Genomic DNA, 19,110 nt, shown 5'->3' with positions numbered 1-19,110 from the left:
TTCTGCACAGCTCAAAACAACCGTCAATAAAGAGGGCAAAAATGTTGCTGGATCTCAAACAGTAATGGAGATACCTGCCATTACTTCAGAAACCCTAACAACACTCCAACCCTAGCAAGTGAACAAGATACCTGTGCTCACAATACTCTACAAAAAAGCTATTATTAATGGCTGAAAAGAAAATATGCAGAAAATTAAACAATCTCACAGCATTTCAAGAGAGTAACACCAACAAGATATGGACCCCAAAGTCTTCTTTTATTAACCGGAAACAGATTTACAAGAGAGCTTCTTCAGTACCAGACTCACAGATCCAATGATCTGAAATGACCACCTAAGACCCTATATAAAGGAAATGATCCCAACGGCTAGTTCGAATGATCCATGTAGAAATGATCTCGACCGTTGATGAGGATCAAGACATCTCTTGATCTCATCCGTCGATTTATTCACTTAAAATATTATTATTTTATTAGTTAGGGTTTTTGCTTTATTTTTTTAATTTTTTATTATTTATTATTTATTTCATTTTTTAAATTTTTAAATTTTTAAATTTTTTATTATTTATTATTTTATTTCATTTTTTAAATGGATCATCGAACTAAGCTTTGGGAAACATCACCTAGGACCTAGGACTTAGGACTCATGAGGGGATTTAAAACATTTTTTGACCCTCAGGACACATTACATCATGATTTTTACAATTTACATCTTAAGGGAGAAAACCCCTTTAACATAGACCCTCACAAAACACCCAGTTCTGCGACACAACTATAATCTAGCAGATCAACACACTAGGATTCTCCTAAAGTTCTAATGACAAAATCCATCTCGGCTTTGGGGTCAGGTTTGAAGGAAAACTCTGCCGATCCATGGATCGGTGAGACGAAAAACCTTCCGGGACGTAGATTACCACTAGAAAGTTAGGTCCACCTAGGCAATACACATACACGACTCATGTCTGCTAAGATTATTTACAATTCATACATGCAGACTGGGTTTACAATCAAAATGATCAAGCTGCTGATGACTGCAGGATGGCACGGAAACGTTGATCAGGTGTTGCCCCCTTTTTGCAAAGAAAATGGGGGGGGGGGGGGGGGGGGGGTACTGCATGGGTAATTGACCAGTAGTGGTCAACACTCCCTATGCTAGGATGACCTCCATTAATCTGGGATCAATGATACTGATTTGGGATCAGTGAGAGTGGTTCACACTCTGAGACTGACTTCGGGTCAGTGGAGGATGGTATGATACATCCTCGATCATTTCTTCTTCTTCATAGTTTGAGCAGAGCAGAGCAAAAGAAAGCAGCGCGGAGCAGAGTGGGGTCAAGTTGTATAGGACAGTGCATTTGATGGATGGATAGCAGCGACGGTTTGATGCATTGCAGATGAAGTTCTCCCTAGTTGAGAGGGACTGTTAAAATTGGAAACTAAGGCCAAACTCCATGTGGATCACCTCATTTATGGCTTCTGATATTTTTCCTAGATTCCTCTCATCGAGAGGTGTAGGATTGATCTAAAGATCATCCGATTCTGATAAGTATTTATGGAGATATGAATTTATTTTGATTATGGACAAATTGTCAAGGTCGGCCAACAAACTTATGTAGGCTCAGAAGCCCAACAGTCACATCTATTCAACCTCAACGTTTGCATATAAATACAAGGAGCATTCTCCTCATTTGGACAATTCAATTCACTCATCTTCTCTCTCTCTCCTACGCATAAAAGGAGCCTCTCTCTCTCTCTCTCACACGTGTGGCTGAAAGGAAAACGTCCTAGGGCAAGGAAGCCGCAGAAAGAAGGATGCTAGGGTAGAAAGTCATCTCTTTGACCAGCATTGACCAAGCGTTGACCTTCCAGAAGTGCAGATTGGATGTGGTTGCCTCTCCTAGGCAGGCCACAATTTTGGCACGAAAACTGAGGTGATCTAACCTTTGGTTTGACCGGTGTTGACTGCCCTAGTTTAGGGCTGCAGTTAACTTCAGACATTTGCAAATTGACTGTACTTTTGGGGTTGTTCCTTCAGGCTGTTCAAGGACAAGATGGCCGGAAATTGACCAAGCATTTTAGAGGTCGATTTCAGCTAGTTTGACCAAGTTTGACTTTGTTGATTTAGGGTTTGCTACTGTTGATATAAAATTACAGAATTCAGATTTTGTACTATTTCTCTTTGCTGAACTATTAAAGATAAAAGAAGATTTGATCAAAGGGTTTCCCCGCATTGGGGTTTGTCCCTAGCTAGCCGCCACATCTTGTGTCTCTTGTCTTGGCTTGTTTTATGTTGATCATTTAATGTTCTATCTGCACTTAATGTATATGTGATTGCTAATCTGTGGCTAATAAGAAGAAAAATAAGTAAACTGCTCTAAGCATAGAACATACCATAATTTAACAGATATCGAGTTCCAAAAGTAAGAGTAGACATCTTGACAATGAGTAGATGTGTACATGCAAGAGAGAGGTATAATTCAACAAGGTATAATACCAGACATGAAGCTTGGATTATTATAGCAGAATGGAGACTCATAATATATGCTGCGGATTAATGCTTTGAAGGGGGGATTTAAAACACAAATGCAATACTAGTAAATATCTTAATTAAGAAGTCGTTGTGCTTCCTAAGAGGAAGTTATATCAGTTTGAAATCCATGCTCTAACTAACGTAGACGCATATAAAATGCATAAAAGGAATGTAGACTCACTGTAAAAGATGGAGGATGGCATGACATAGAGTTGTCCCTACTGTAAATATGTCAATTTAATAATAATATATCATTGTCCTCATATAGTTGTGTCCATTATATGGTGTGAATGTACGTACCGGAGTACAAGTCTTTAATGATTTTAACAAGATTTTCAAGTTAAAAAATGCTCTTACTGCCTTAATTAAGCTTTAGCATGCAATAATATAAATATGACAAAAAATATGTCAAGGAGGCCTTCAAATTTCAAAATATTGTATAGCTTCCATTGATGAGCAAATATGGGAATTTTTGAGATTATAACGTAGGGTAAAATGATTGCAAGATGTGTGAGATATCTTACTTCAAATATAAACTTTGGTAACCTTGCCATATTTTCCAGTAAAGGAAAAAGCTACGATTTATGAATTCTGTTAAGAAATTGACTGGAGGGAGAATTATTTAAAAGATGCTGCCCTTCCAAAGACTTTTTTCATTGCATGGAGTTTTTAAGTTTTAAAATTACTTCTTGCAGAAGCCTATATTAGTTCTCTTCTTTCGATCCAGAACAAGACATCATGTTATGTGCATTACTGAAGATTGAAGAGCGAGTAATAGATAACTGTTATGAATTTCAGCAGGCATAGGAGAGAAGAAAGTTTAACATTTGAGTGTCATTTGAGTCTCTCATAACCATGTTCAAGCCATATCCTGTTAAAAATGGTCAACATCTAATGCTTATTAGATTTCCATGATCTAATTCATATATATTCATGATTGGATCATCTACATAGAGAAGAAATGGAAAAAATATTTACAATCCTCCTTACCGTTCAACTAATGTAATTAGCAATTCTTTCTACCAAAATCCAAATAATCAACTTTTTGATGCTTATACTTCTGCTTTAGGTTAAAATGACGAGCACTCTCGGAAAAGCCTTCTGATGTAAGAAGCCTTGCAGCTTCAACTCCTTCTTTCAAGGCAATGTTTACCTGTTTGATTTTAGAACATATCAAAACTAATGCTCTTTACTGCTAAGGTTTTTATGACTAGGTATTAATAATCCAGAAAAGGAAGCAAAAATATGATAAATCCTGGACAAATTCATGTGACTTATTGCTGTAGGTATGACATTTTTCTTTTGTTAATTTACAAGGTTTCATTTTGTTTTTCTTTCTTCAATCGTCAATCCCTTTAAATATTCTCATATATTTTTAATTGCAAAAGCCAATTCTAATTTTCATGTTCAAATCCAAACAAGAAATCACCAAAATCATAGAAAATAATGGGAGAACTGTGTACCTTTTCACGAGCACTTGAACTAAATGTTTGGAGCAAATAAGCCTTGGGATCCATATTGCCGGGTGGCTTGCCAATACCTGTAAACACAAGTAAAGACATACCTCACTCGTATGATTTCTCTTTTGTTTAATTGAAAGCACTGCAAGAGGAGAGATTTATTTCTAATTTAAGAGTTTTTAAGAGTAAGTCCTAACCAATACGCAGACGAGCAAAGTCCTGAATCTTTTTGAAAGTTTGCATCACACTCTTCACCCTGGGAACATAAAGAGATAAGCTGACAGTGAAATCTTCCCTCTTTTAGTAAATGCATCTTATATTAATCTGAAGACTTACTAAAAGAAAAAAATATGAAAATAAGTACAAAGAGAAAAAAAATATAATCAATGCATCTTCTTCAATGCTAATAAAATTAAGGCGTTAGAGTTGTTGGCATCACTGGGCAAAAGAAACCCCTTAGCTTGGAGTTGGAGATGTACCTCTTCCTATCAAATCATAAGGAAGGAACAAAGCTATCCTTATTTTCAAGATAAGACTTACATCCTAGTTTCCTGAGAAAGCACAAAGCAGAAACTCTAAGGAAATTCCAAAGACATGAAAATTAGGAGGATGAACTATTTAGACCACCAAACAATGAAGCCTTGTGTTACCTCAACCTGTACTTCAAATGATACAAAGTCCTTTAACAAAGTACAACCCTAGGGGCGCTCAAGAAGTTTTCCCATTGTCACCTTGGTGACTCTTCCACTCACTTTAGGCCAGTGGTTTTCTTGAGCAAGGGAGGGGGCAATCTAGAAAAGAAATGTCCTTTGGTAGATTTAGAATAAGATGGATGCTGGAACTTACCAAAACTAGTGCCTACCCAATTGAGTTATGGAGTTAGAACAGATCTAGAACAAGAGCATTTAAATATGATGGAGAAGACATAAATACCATGGATATGTCATAATTAGTCCAAAACAAATTTTAGAATATGCAAAAATAAGTGAGAGCCCTTAAACAAGATGCACCATCACAACCTCAACGTGAACCAATGCCCTTCTTCCAAATCTTCCAAAAAATATTCAATGAAGTACTTGAGAGGGAATTCCCTATCTTTCAACCATACCTTCAAGAAATGAGAATGATTCCCTTTGATAGTGCTCCCCTCCAACAACTCTCCCATAATATATGAATTCTTCAGAATGGCCTAGATTCCTCCTAAAGTGCACTCCCTTACAAATATATCTTTTGATTGGATAAAATTCTTTGAATAGGCTGATATTATGATGATGAGAGCTTCTAGAATACTGTGTGAAAATTTACATGCTAACATAGGTCGACATTGCCACACGTTATTGTTACCGCACAAGCTAGCAGGGGACCTAAAAGGGGTTCCTATGAGGACAACTGCTAGGCCAAGGGAAACTTTGGAGACTTAGCCCACTGTCACCACAGCTAAGCCTCCCTACTCTTTACGGACTTTCACCGATGGAAGGAGACCCGGTAGTTGGGAGGTCACTTATAGAGTATAGATCAATGAGGGGTGGAGTGACTCAAATGATTTCCTTTCCAGAAGAGTTTGAAGGATAGGGCTTGCTTGCTCTTCAAGCAAGGGACTTGATCTTCTAGGGAAAGGGCATGAGGATTGAAGGGTTGAGATAGAAGTATAAGACCTATAAAATATGTTCTCCATCCCTAAAGAACTTGGATTCTCGAGTAGTCTTTGCTAAATAGGCTTCGGTAAAGAACGGGACCGCACGAGGCCCAGTGGACCCAACCTAGGTTAGGGAATGGATTTTGGCAACCAATGATGTTCTTAACATGGCCAAGGTGAGGGGAAACAACCAAACAAGAATTTTTCCCAAAGATGCCAAATTGGTCCTACTAGGTTCTAGCCTTGGGAACACCTAGGCAAAACTTGGCTTGAGGTATCCGGAGATTACAATGTTAGAATTGCTTTGAATTTGGACGAGAGCAAAGGGACCCACCAACGCAGTTGTCTGTAGGAGATCGAAGTTTCCTTGTGGCTAGTTTCTCAGGAAATTGATGCCCTAGGTGACCTAATGAGGCTAGACCTAGAGAAAAAGAGAAAAGGGGTAAAAAGAGGGTTAAAATGATCACCGTTTTTTGGGGCCAGTGCCTAATTCACTTGGGGATATGGAGTCAAGGATAATAATAAAGAAGGATTTAGTTTCTTGTTCAAGGAGGCTACAAAAGTCAACTTCATCCAATGTTAGAGGGAAGAGAAGAAAAGTGACTTTCAAGCATTTATACTTCATACAAATGGTGCAAGCTTATCAAGATAACATATCTCTAGAGCATTTCATTCATCTAACAATGGCCCATACAAAGAATAAGCTAAATAGAGACATAATTCCACATTTCGTACATGCAACAATTAGCCCTAATTATAGCGAAATTCAAATAGATGCAGCAACAAGAAAATAACGTTAAATTTGCACTTACAATGTTAGAGAGTATATCCAACCAGCATCACATTTGCAAATAAGAAGCTCCAAGATAGAAATAGCTCAAATTCATACATCAAAATTCATCCATCATCCAAAATAATCCTCCAAGGAAAAAATGTGAAATTCTCTAAAGATAAAGAGATCCCAAGTCAAGTGATGATACAAATGAATCCACTTAACTCCTATTTATACACCAATTAGGAGTTCGAACTTCAATTTAGCTAATGAGCCTACATTAGCCCCTAAAAATAAAATAATGTGCAAATGACCTAACTTAGGTGACAAGCCCACCAAACTAGCTCACAAGTGAAAAGATAAGCCTCTCAAGAGGACAAATAATAATATATGCATGTCGTAGGACCCTCTAAGAGGCCTAATGAGGTCCATGGGTGCCATGACGAAGAATAGGAACCTCAAAAGCAATTGACAAGGGGTTGGCCCCTTGTAATAACATGTGGTGCTCCAAATGACTATCGGGGCACACAAGTGCCCTCATGGGTTTCCAAACAAGTCAAAGATGCATGTAGGTTGCCCTCAAGGGCTAGGATGACAATGTAGGAGGTGTCACATCATCGTAGAAGTCTTGGATCATTTGTCAATTGTGTGGTGTAGGTCTGGGGCCAGCTAGGCATGATGGATCGGGTGCATCCTCCTCGTCCAATAAGTGAACCATGAGCAATCTTTGAATGGTTGTGGAGATACATGAAGTGAAATATGCTACTATGGATGCCCATGGCTCTCAACGCTCACCCTATATGTGCCAATGTAGCCCTTTGGAGGATTAAGATCCCGTATAGGGAGACCAAACCCCAAATAGAAACCATCTGCAATCCTGCTTAAGATCCAACGTGTCCCCTAGGCTTCCAATACAACAATTCATTAGAGAAATCAAGTAAATGAACTTACCTAATCATGGACCACAGGTGGGGACTTCATAATGGCCTGCCTTTCCATAATGGGCTTCGAGTGTGCCAATGTCTCCTAAACTTCCAATGGGGTTAACCAAGTACCCTATCAGGTGGTTTCGCCTCTAGAGGGGATAATATAGTCAAGGTACATCTGTCAAAAGGTGGTGGCATGTGGTAGATAGGTGAATGAGGTAGGGAATGAGAGGGGGCAACCCTGGGTCACATGTTGAGGCATAAGGGTAGCTAATAGGAGGGAAGGCCACACTTGGGTTTATAAGTTGTAGGAGGGAACAATTGTGGTACATGAGATGCCCTGGCCTTGATTTTTCCACCCTTCCTTATATGCCTTTTGCCTTTTTATGATTTTCTTTGATTAACTGCTAGGGGCTCAAGGGGTTAGAGCATGATGTATAATGTATAGCAGTGAATTCCCCCTTTTAAGATGGGGCGATTTATCACACACCAAGGGTTGGGACAATCACAGGTTCCTATATGATTTAGGAGGCTCATAGAACCTTTTGACACCAAGGTGATGCCGATGATGATGGGGTAGAGCTCATGTATTGGCTTTTGCCCACGTGCTAAATGTTTTTGTCTCGACCATCTTTTGCATTTTGTGTTACATTTCCTGTTGAATGTGGCCATATATGCTTTTAACTTTCTTTTTCGCTATTTCAACCTTCGAGCTTCGTTCCAAACCATGACCCAAGGTGTGGGCAAGGGAAAGGGGCAAGTTGACCCTATGTGGACCTGATGGAGGAATGTGGACCCAAGTGGGAGAAATGATGGATGGGGTAATAATGAGTGGAAATAGGGTAATATAAGCGGATAAGGGAACATGACCACCAACCAAAATCGGGGTTTCCCGTGAAATACCATCCCTGAAACCAAATGGTCAGTAAAAGAGATCCCGCAAGACAAGAATCCAAGGTTAATTCCTAAAAGGGGTCTAGGGGACAGAAGCACAGACCTAGCCATTCTTTCCACCAAATCCCCCCATTAATTCATGCCCAAAAGTATCCATGATAAACAAACTACACAACTCAATTTCAAAATGACAAGGCATACCTTTAGATTCGGGAGGCCCACCTTCAAACATATGATCATGGTAGATGGGCGAGGGACCACATGGTTGGCTTAGGTGGCGAACAAAAGGCACAATCAACTAGCTGTTGGCTACAAGGGGTTGTTGGCTACCGACTGAGGACCACCTTGGAGAAAAATTTTCCCCTAGGGATATGGTGGGTAACAGTCATCTTTCTATTTCATGAGCTCTTAAAGCATGCATTTATTGTTCATTTGAGGGTTTGACCATGTCAACAATACCACATGGAATCTCCCCATGTAAAGAGATTTGTTCCGAATATGTAGGAAATGCCAAGTGTTCTCACCGCAAGGCTCTCCTCAAAGGTGAAACACCTTTGCAAATATGTAGTAGTGCATTGTATAATGTGTCTTCAACCCCAAGGGATCTAAAACGTGAAATATGCTACAAATATGTAAAATATGTCTTTAACCCAAACATCCTCTTTAGAGATGAAATACACCTCTAAATACACGAAAAACTCCTGCTTTAGAGTCTTTTTCACCCGTTCTTGCCTTTAACATGCCCTAGCCACGTCCTTGAAGGTAAAGTTCAACACCTAATGGGCACTGTTACCCACCACCTGTGGGTAGTATGCATAAGAGAAAAAATTTCTCCTAGATGATCCTCAGTCAGCAGCCAACGGCCCTTGCAGCCCCTAGATAGCTCAATATGCCACTTTCACCGCCACCTGAGCCAGCCCTATGGTCCCTCACCTGTTGAATTTCCATGATCTTGGGTCTAAGTTAGAATCTTAGAATCTTTGACGCTACCAAACCAGGAATCTCAACAGAACTACTTTGCACAGTGGAAAATATAAAGTAGTAAATCACACATGCACAAATATAGAAAACATTTTACAAAATATTGTACAAATATGTACAACCCAATCTTCGTTATATTAAACCAATTTGAATAATACAACAGTCTATGGAATACAAGATACAATGACAATCTCGTTGCAGCCTCTATGTCGTATCTTGTCCTGTCGGTCCTTCTCTTTCATTTTTCTCTCTAGCTACCCCTTAGTCCATCAAGAGACAACACATAGAGTCTCCAGGAGGGTTGCCTCCTATCACTGCTGCAAATCGCTTCTGCTACAATGAACATGGGCTGATCCAATCTACTCTTCTAGGTTGGCCAACACCTAAGCTCCAAACTACCAATCTAGTAGCCTCTTTCGTTCGTCAAAGAGCTACACATTAGGCTACAAACTTCACCCAATCACACAACAATCAACGTCCTTCTTGTATGCTGCTCTAGGGCTACTTTGGGCTATCAACACATTGCCCTCCAACAAACCAATGATGCCCAATACACTCACTGCAAGATCTGCTCCTAGGAGGGACTTTCAACCATCACGAAAAGTCCTCCAAATGGCTCCCATAGGATTCTAGACAAATTGATCCAATAACACAGATCCAACACCTACAAGAATGTACCAAAGCACATACCTTTAGCTCACTATTTAAGGTATGTTTCTCTGCTGTCAACCTCGGCCTGGTTAGGGCAAAACCACAGTCATTTCCAACCCTTAAATTTTGCCCAGATTTGCTCCTCAGAGCTACAGTTGTCCCTCCTTGAGAGTTTGTGCTAGTTTGTTGCAAGTTTGGGTTGTTCTAGCCCTCAAATTGTCCTCGGCTCTCCAGTTCACTACGGCATGCTCCAGATCTCCTCCACAGGTCTGCGACAACCTTGTTTGGGGACAGTCCACCCATAAATCAGCCCTTAAACACCTCAGACCTTGACCCTTGTATCTCGGCCCTCCTTCTATGCAATTTGGTCACCAAAAACAACCCTAAAAGCCTTCCTCTTCCTTGTTGGTTTCCTTCCTACAGCCAAGACAAAATTGGTCTTTGTTCAACAAGCTCCTCTTGTGATGTGTTGCTCACTTTGGATGTGTGAAATGACACTCTCCTCACCTTCTATTTATATCCATAAGAAGGGCTTCCTCAAAACTTCCAATTAGGGCTTGACAAGTTGTCACATGGCTTATTAACATCAAGCTGACCTAGACTCTTCTTGTGCAAACCCATTTCTTATCTTCAATAATTCATAACTCCATTTCTACAACTCATAATAGGATGATTTTCATTGCATCAGATTCATCAAGATGATTACTATCATCCTCATTCATCACATGTCGAAATGTGTCCATGGTTTTGGCCCAAATCACAATGGGTGTAAAACCCCAACCTTGGGTTCGAAGCCCACAAGTGACTCTTGTGGTGCTCCACCCTCCAAACCCTGAACCTTAGAGCTTGGAGTACCTCCTAAGATACTCAAAAACTAGGAAGTAACTCATCATCATCATCACTACTCGCCCAACTCTTGGCACTCACCACTGTAGCAATCCCTGTAGCATGAACTACGCCTCTCTCTAAAGTGTCATTGTCACTAGAAGCGTCCTGCTTCCTTTTCTCCTCTATCGCTTTCCAATCTGTACATGATTCCTTCTTGGCAGATGTGGAAACACACTTGCTCCCCACTAACCACGTGCTTTCTTGGGCAACAAAGCTTCTCTCTGAATCTACAAGCTCCCACTAGAACTCGACTCCCTCTGAGCCTATGGAACCTGGACCTTCTTCTTGGGAACCTGTACCCGCTCCTCTGAAACCAGCACCTGCAATTGCTTCTTTGGAACCTACACCTGCTCCACCTACTTCTTCCCATGATCTATAGGCTTGCCCGTCAGCCTATAAACCATGCTCTCTAACTCCAAGCACAATACCTACGGAGCTAGTGTTGATTTGGGGTAGCATCGAATGTGCTCTAGCGACGAAATTTGGTGGAGAGGTTGGGGCACATGAGATCTCCAATACCCAGAAAGGGTTTCGGCAGATTCTAAACAGATCAAGAGATATTAAAATAATTATTATTTTTCATGGAGTCCCTAAGTCTAAACTTCAGGAAAATAAAATATTAATGTGTACTAATATGAATCTGTGTTAGAATGGTCCAAAAGACATGGATCAAGCTAGATCTAATCTTAGTCGTTGATATGCCAATAGGAAAAGTATAAGAGGAGGCTAGAGGGTCGCTTGGAGAATACCCCAGAGTGATCAATCATTCTATTCTCTAGAGTGGAGTTTGCTAAGAGAGATAGAATTAGTGATGGGGAGATGCAGCTGAGGGGCATTTGAGTACAGAGAGACAGAGAGGCAGAGATAGTGTCGGGAGAGCAGCGTAGTAGCCAAGGAGATTAATGCAGAACCAGCCAAGGATCATGCAAGGCCACGCAGAGGCAGCCGGGAGTTGCAGAGAGCCTTAGAGAGGCTAGCGTTGCTAACGCAGAGGGCCAGAGGGCTAACATAGGGCCTCCAAGGGCTGACGCAGAGCCAGCGTGAGGCAGAGAGGGGTTGACGCAGTCCAAAGAGAGGCTGATGTTGGGGTTTTTGGGGCAAATTTGCGTTGAGTAGTTGTCGAAAGGATTATCCAGGGTTTTAGTCAAAAGATTTGTCAAAAACTGAGAGGTATTACTGCCAAGGAAATTCTCTGTTGGGTAGGCCAGTTTCGGCACCCAGATTGTACTCTGATATTGCTTAATAAGAAAACCCTCAGATAGCTGCACCGGTTTTCCCACATTGGGTTTTTCCGGGGACATTAGTCCAAAAATAATGGTGTCATATGGTGTGTTTGTTTCTGTTTCTTTTAGTTGCTGATCTGTAATATGTTGAGCATGCACTAGTGTTTATTTTCAGTATTTACATTGTAAATAACTTGTTAAGAAAAATAACAAGTAGGTAGGAATAAATCAGATAAAGTGCATGGAGGGTTTCTAACTAAGTAAACTTAGAAACTTCAACATGGTATCAGAGCGTGATTGCAGATCACAGGAGGACTAAAGACGTTAGCCGAGCGGAGCACTAGCAGCCAAAAACAGTTGTCCTGAGGTGACATAAGTTGTTTCTAGCAAAGCAACAACAAGGGATGGGTGACGCAGTGCTTGCGTCATCAAGGGTGAGTTGAGAAGAGGCAGCGCAGAAGCTAAGGAGGAAAAGGGAGCCTCACGCAAAGCCACGCAGTAGCTTGGAAGGCTAACATAGTTGGCTAAGGAGGTCGGGTTGATGGTGCCGGCATTGCACAGAGTCTAGGAGCTCTCACCTTCAAGTTACTGGGGTTTAGAAGGTTGCGGGAATATTGCAGAGCGAAGCTAGTGGTACAAAGCAAGGCCAAAGGAGTTTCTACCGAGGGTTTCTAGCTGAGGAACCTGAATTAGTGGTGCAATTGCACAAGACGATCAGAGTAGGGGGCATCTCGACAGTGGCAGAAGGATTTCCAGGAGGCAAATCAGGACTCAAAGGGAGTCCAGAAGAGAACTTCCAGAAGGGAAGTAGAGACTCAGAGGAGTCGAACAGAGAACTTCTAGGAGGGAAGTAGAGGAGCATCATGGCACTACATGGAGTAAGAGGCCATGATAGACTGGACGAAGCATCGAACTTCGTAGTCTGAGAGACCAAAATCTTATCCATACTTGACAGAAATCGTGTCAAGAACTTCGCCTTGAAGGTAATAGCTATCCCAGTCGACCCCAATGATAATGACAAGTATGAGGAGGCGATGGCGAGGACCAAGAGCATTATCCTTGACGGGGTCAAGGATCATTTAGTACCACATATAGCCGAGAAGGAAACGACATTTGAGATGTGGGAGGCTCTCAAGAAGCTGTACCAGCATACTTCTGTGCAGAGAAGAATGTTGCTTGAGAACCAGTTGAGGTCGTACCAAATTAAGAAGGGAGAGCCGATTGACACCTTCCTCGGAGGACTGAATGAGATCCGAGATCAGTTGACTGCTATAGAGGCGACACAGCATCAAGCGTTGATGGTGAGGACAACCCTAAATATTGCCTCAGAAGACTGGGAGGTGTTTCAGAGAGGGAGCACTTGTCAGTGGCAGAGGGAGCTTCAGCATCAATGGGTGTCTCTAGCTCAACAAGGAGGTCAGATTGGGAGATCAGTTACTTACATCTCAGTAACTTAGTTGTAGTGCAGCAGTGGGCAACGTGATGCAACATGATGAGACGAGGTGCAATGCGGATGCAGTGTTGGGAGAAAGGACCAGTAGCAGCACGGATGCACAGGGAGCTGTCGCACAAATGTAGCGGTGGCAATGGCAGAACCATGGGCAGCAGTACAGGGTGCAGCAGTGCAGAGGATGTTGGGCAAGAAGGCCTAGCATCAGCACAGGTACCTATGCCGGATGATCAGAGTAATACTCAGTAAGGAGTATTGCTAGAGCACAGTCCTCACTAAGAGGGAGTGTTGATTTAGGGTAGCATCGAATGTGCTATAGCCACGAAATTTGGTGGAGAGGTTGGGGCACATGAGATCTCCAATACCCAGAAAGGGTTTGGGCAAATTCTAAACATATCAGGATATATTAAAATAATTAATATTTTTAATGGAGTCTCTAAGTCTAAACTTAGGGAAAATAAAATATTAATGTGTATTAATATGAATTTGGAATGGTCCAAAAGACATGGATCAAGCCAGATCTAATCTTAGCCGTTGATTAGGGACTTAATCTCAACCGTTAATATGTCAACAGGAAAAGTATAAGAGGAGGCTTGAGGGTCACTTGGAGAATACACCAGAGTGATCAGTCATTCTATTCTCTAGAGCAGGGTTGTTAAAAGAGATATAATTAGTGATCGGGAGATGCAACTGAGGGGAATTTGAGTATAGAGAAATAGAGAGGCAGAAATAGTGTCGAGAGAGCAGCGCATTAGCCAAGGAGAGTGAGGCAGAGCCAGTCAAGGATCACGGAAGGCCACGCAGAGCCAGCAGGGAGCTACGCAGAGCCTTAGAGAGGCCAGCGTTACTGACGCAGAGGGCTAGAGAGCTGACGCAGGTCCTCCTAGGGCTGACGCAGACCCATCTGGGGTGACGCAAAGCCAGCGTGAGGCAGAGAGGGGCTAACGCAGTCTAGAGAAAGGCTGATGCTGGGGTTTATGGGGAAGATTTGCGCTGAGTAGTTTCCGAAAGGATTATCCAGGGTTTCAGCCAGAAGATTTGTCAGAAACTGAGACGTATTATTGCCAAGGAAATTCTCTATTGGGTAGGCCAGTTTTGGCACCCGGATTGTACTCTAATATTTCTTAATAAGAAAACCCTCAGATAGCTGCACCAGTTTCCCACATTGGGTTTTTCTGGAGACATTAGTCCAAAAATAATGGTGTCGTATTGTGTGTTTGTTTCTGTTTCTTTTAGTTGTTGATTTGTAATATGTTGAGCATGCACTAGTGTTTATTTTCAGTATTTACATTGTAAATAACTTGTTAAGGAAAATAACATGTAGGTAGTAATAAATCAGATAAAGTGCATGGAGGGTTTCTAACTAAGTAAACTTAGAAACTTCAACAGCTAGAGCCTCTAGGCCTGAGTCTTGCCTTCCTATCCTGGAACAAGACCTCAAATCCCTTCTTCTCGATCATTGAGACAGATATCACACTATATCTGAGTCCTGGTACAAATAGTACATCCTAGACCCACATCACCCATCCTGTCTCCATCTTCAATGGCACAACTCCCGATCCTCAGATCTCCTTCTAACTCTTGTCACCCAACACCATTTGCAACTTCGAGTCCCATTCAGCTGGAGTCTTGAAAACCTCCTGTGACCCTGTCATATGTTTCAACGCACCACTGTCCACGTACCATCCATCCTCATCGATAGTACCCTGCGAGAAATAAGAGATCATGGCAAAGTCCTCCTCCTTCAACCTTCTGATGACAACATCTATCTCAGCAGAGATGGCAACATCAGCAACCTGCTTCCCTTTCTTCTTCTCGTCGTCTCCCTTCTTCTTCATCGGACATCTCAATGAAAAATGACCCATCTCGCCACAATGGAAACACTTGACTTTACTCAAGTCCTTCTTGTGCTTACCCTTCATTCATGCTCCGAGTGCCATGCCATCATATGAAGCCCTCTTCTTCGAATGAAGATCCTCATCTCGTAACTCTTCCTAAATAAAATCATCCCACAGTCTATTCCAGTCTGGCAACTTCTCTTTGGCAATCCATTCCTTGGTGAACCCTTTCAAAGCAATCCTCAAGTTATTAGAATCTGAAATAGTCACACCGACGACAGCAAGCTCATCTTTGACCTGAGACAAGCTCGTTAGATACAAAGTCACTCCTTCACCTTATATCATCTTGGTGGACTTCAACTTATCCTCCAATAATAGTACCTGGTTCTCGTTCTTATTCTGGAACAAATTCTGAAGAGCCATCCACATCTCATGTGTAGTGTTCTTTAAGATTTACAAGCAAAAAACTGATATGAGCAATAACTATCATAAGATAAGCACGAAATACATAAACAACCAGTGTCTTCCAAGTATTTGCTCTTTAATAAATGAAATTGTATTTTGCATAAAATGTAGTGAAATGTTTTCAAATGGAAAGCCAAAATAACCCTGAAAAGTGAAACATTAAATTGTTAGCACAAGATATTATAAACACTTTCAAGATGAATAAGTCTACAAATCAAAGCATGGAAACTATGTTGCTCAAAAGGATACGAAAATAACTCAAATGTTAGACCAAGATGACAATAAAGTATGTTACAAAAATAATCTACAAGAGGCTAGGCCAATAAGTATGAGCAAGCTCCCCTCTTTGAGTAGCCATAACTTAGCTCTTTGAAATAGCTAGATATTGATAAATGAAGTACAATACGTAAAAAATATTTTTTCCGAGTTTGATATTTTGATACAAGAAATAAAAGCTTCAAGAAATTTGAAAGAATCCTAGCAGGACACAAATAAGATATAGATGAGACTTTGGAATTCAAAACATGCGGGTTCTCCTTGAATATTTTTCAAGAATGGGTTGATTCCTCCGAGAATTTCCCCACGCTTGAAAAGCTTGACCAAATAATGATTCATCTACAAAACTTCACCACAAATCATCAAATCGACATGAAATTAATTAAATAAGTGCAGTGGAAAGAATTCCTAGAGATACATCTATTATCCACTAGAAGATTTCTTTTCCTAAAGCAAATAATTAATTCTTTTGCTAATATGAGATAGCTACATACTAACATAACTTAAAACAAGAATGAAAGAAATAATGACATGAGGAAATAAATAGAAGCATAACAACGAGTCAAGAATTTACCACACGTGCAAGGAGAAAAACACCATCACGCTTTACTGCAAAGGTTGTTGTATTATATTGCAAGTAATGAATAGAATCCCGCAAAGGCTCCTCAAGCACAATAGCTCGTATTACTTGATACAATGTGAGAGCCCATGGTTCTATTATATAGAGAGTTGGGAGCAAATCCCAATGAAGAATGACAATGACAAATGGCATTGGAGTCAATCCCAATGTAGAAGTGATTAAACAAGTGGCATGAGGTGACAATCCCAAAGAGAAATTCGAATTTGTTGAATGGAACTCCAATACCAAGTGTAAAAACTGAATTCTGGCAGGTGGACATCATTTTCTTCTTCCCTTATATGCCAAATTTTAATTTTATGATGGAATGACAAGTGTTTCTTATTCATTATATTGCTCTAATCTTGTGCAAACTAAAACATGTTCAAGTGTGTGGGAAATATCTTTTGTATTGTGTGCAGGAATCCATCTGGAAGTGGGAGAAATCTCAATTAGATCAATTCACTCCTAGAGTCACAACAATCCAAGACTCAATCATTTTTTCGATCCAAGTTTTCTATCCAACGAAGAACAAAAGGGAGATTTTTTAGTCTATAGCTACTTGGTCAAACATTTAAATTCAAAAATACTTCTTCAATTTTGGTTCTTTCAAAGTTATATCTCTTATTCAAGAGTCATTTCTAAAGTTAGGCAAGTATGGGGTTCACTCCCGTTACTTGAGCTAGTACTTTGTAAATTAAATTCTAAGTTTAATTTTGGTTTCTTTTTCCTAATTTCACACTGACAATTGGTATTTTTTTTTGTGTTTTGCAGCACATAGGCTTGAGCATTAGGAGCTTGCAGAGAAGCTTTGGAAACTACTCACTCGTGTGTATGCAGGACCCCCTCACGCTATCCAAAGACTAATTTCTAGGGAGGCCATAAACACTTGGGAGAAAATTGCAAACTCATAGAGGCCGTGGGCCTTTTGAGCCTTGTGAATCTCTTTTGGAGAGTTTTTTCAATCTTCAAGTTTGTTGTTGCTATATTTTTTGGGGAGAGAGTCTAGTTTTGTTAGAGTCTCATCTTTGTAAAGATCTCTCTCGTATTGTGGGCCACCCTCTTAGAGACATTTTTACCTGCTTTAAGCGCTAATAAAAGAAAAAAAATACTTTGTTGGAGGGAGCTTGAGATTTTTCCAATGGCATCCCCCTTCCTCATTTAGAGAAGAGATTCTTTTGGGTGACCTAATATTGCTTTTAATTTTTCTTAGCTTTCTAGCTTTTAATTTCATATTATGCATGCTTAAAATAACACATTTCACTCCACACGCAAAATATTACTAATTCCCACATGCATACGCTCTCAAGTTTTGCAAATTATTTCTCTTTGAAGTATTTGCATGAAGCATTAGTGTAATTTGGGGAATTAACACAATTTGCACTTCATTTAAGCATTTTAATATAGGAAGGCCCTAAGCCTCACTAAAACTTACCTCCAACTTAAGTTGGTTGAATAGACTTTTAGAAACCCTCTACCTCTATTGACTCCTCATTGTGAGATCCAAATATTTGAGCGAGGATGAAGTCTAAGGACTAGAGTTCAATTGTAACTTTGCCTAAGCACTAATTGTAATTTCTTGCTATCTTGATGGTTTAAAGTTTCACATGAAAATCTTATTTCAAGAGGCACTTTGGATGCAAGCATTGTAATTCCTTTTAATTTTGCAACAAGTTTAATTTTTCTTGTACTTGGAAATTGATTCATCTTGTGGTTTAATTGCATATTGTCATGAATCGTTGATTTCACTTTCAAGTACTATTATTTTGGGTCGCAAACTTAATTGCATGTTGTCATCTTGGTCTAACATTTGAGTTATTTTTGTATCCTTTTGAGCAAGATAGTTTCCATGCTTTGATTTGTAGACTTATTCATCTTGAATGCATTTATAATATATTGTGCTAAAAAAATATTTTTTTGCTTTTCAGGGTTATTTTGGCTTTCCATTTGAAAGCTTTTCACTTCATTCTAAGCAAATACAATTTCATTTCTTAAAGAGCAATACTTTGAAGGCACTGGTTGTTTATGTATTTCATGCTTATCTTATGTATATATGGTTATTGCTCATATAAGTGATGCTTATAAATTTTAAAGAAATAATCTATTTAACTTTAACAATTCTCCTAGAAACTCACATATTTTTTAACTTAAATTTTCATTAAGGACCACCCCTCTTAGCTAACCTAGGAGATAGCTCAAACGGAGAGAATCGGGATTAGTGTGACAGTCCCTTCTCTAAGTTCCCTGCCACCAACCATACCTTGTGGGGTTGAAGGCTTTTTCTCACTAACTTGTAGGTAGGTGTAGGTGGCAGGGTCAACAACTCCTTTGTTTTGTAATCTCTAGATTCAGAAATCAAACTTCACACCCATCTTAATTATCAATTAACTAAGAAATATATTTGAAAATCAACTTTTATTTTATCACCAGTGACAAAAACTAAATCAAATTCCTGGCAAATGATCAAAATAGAATGCAAGATCAATATAGAGGTGCAGGAAACCT

The 19,110-nt window shown here is 40.1% G+C and overlaps 1 protein-coding gene across 3 annotated transcripts in view; it reads right to left on the bottom strand.

Annotated features, from left to right (window-relative positions):
• Window positions 1–3,233: 3,233 nt before the first annotated feature.
• LOC149185619 (peptidyl-tRNA hydrolase, mitochondrial-like) overlaps window positions 3,234–19,110 on the bottom strand; it is a 259,489-nt gene continuing 243,612 nt past the window's right edge. For 2 of the 3 annotated variants that reach the window (XM_089412443.1, XM_089412445.1), the window contains 3 exons: window positions 4,187–4,245; window positions 3,993–4,069; window positions 3,407–3,682 (listed from right to left, as the gene is read on the bottom strand). In XM_089412443.1, the coding sequence (XP_089268569.1) occupies window positions 3,536–3,682; window positions 3,993–4,069; window positions 4,187–4,245 (283 nt within the window). In that variant the 3' untranslated portion in view covers window positions 3,407–3,535. The other variant, XM_089412442.1, reaches the window with a different exon arrangement.

The sequence above is a fragment of the Pinus tabuliformis genome, chromosome 3_1, assembly GCF_031772625.1.
Source record: "Pinus tabuliformis cultivar Carrire ecotype Pingquan chromosome 3_1, CPIR1, whole genome shotgun sequence".
In the NCBI taxonomy this organism is placed as follows: domain Eukaryota; kingdom Viridiplantae; phylum Streptophyta; class Pinopsida; order Pinales; family Pinaceae; genus Pinus; species Pinus tabuliformis.
The sequence above is the reverse complement of the archived record's forward strand: the minus strand, read 5'-3'. Positions and strand labels throughout refer to the sequence as shown.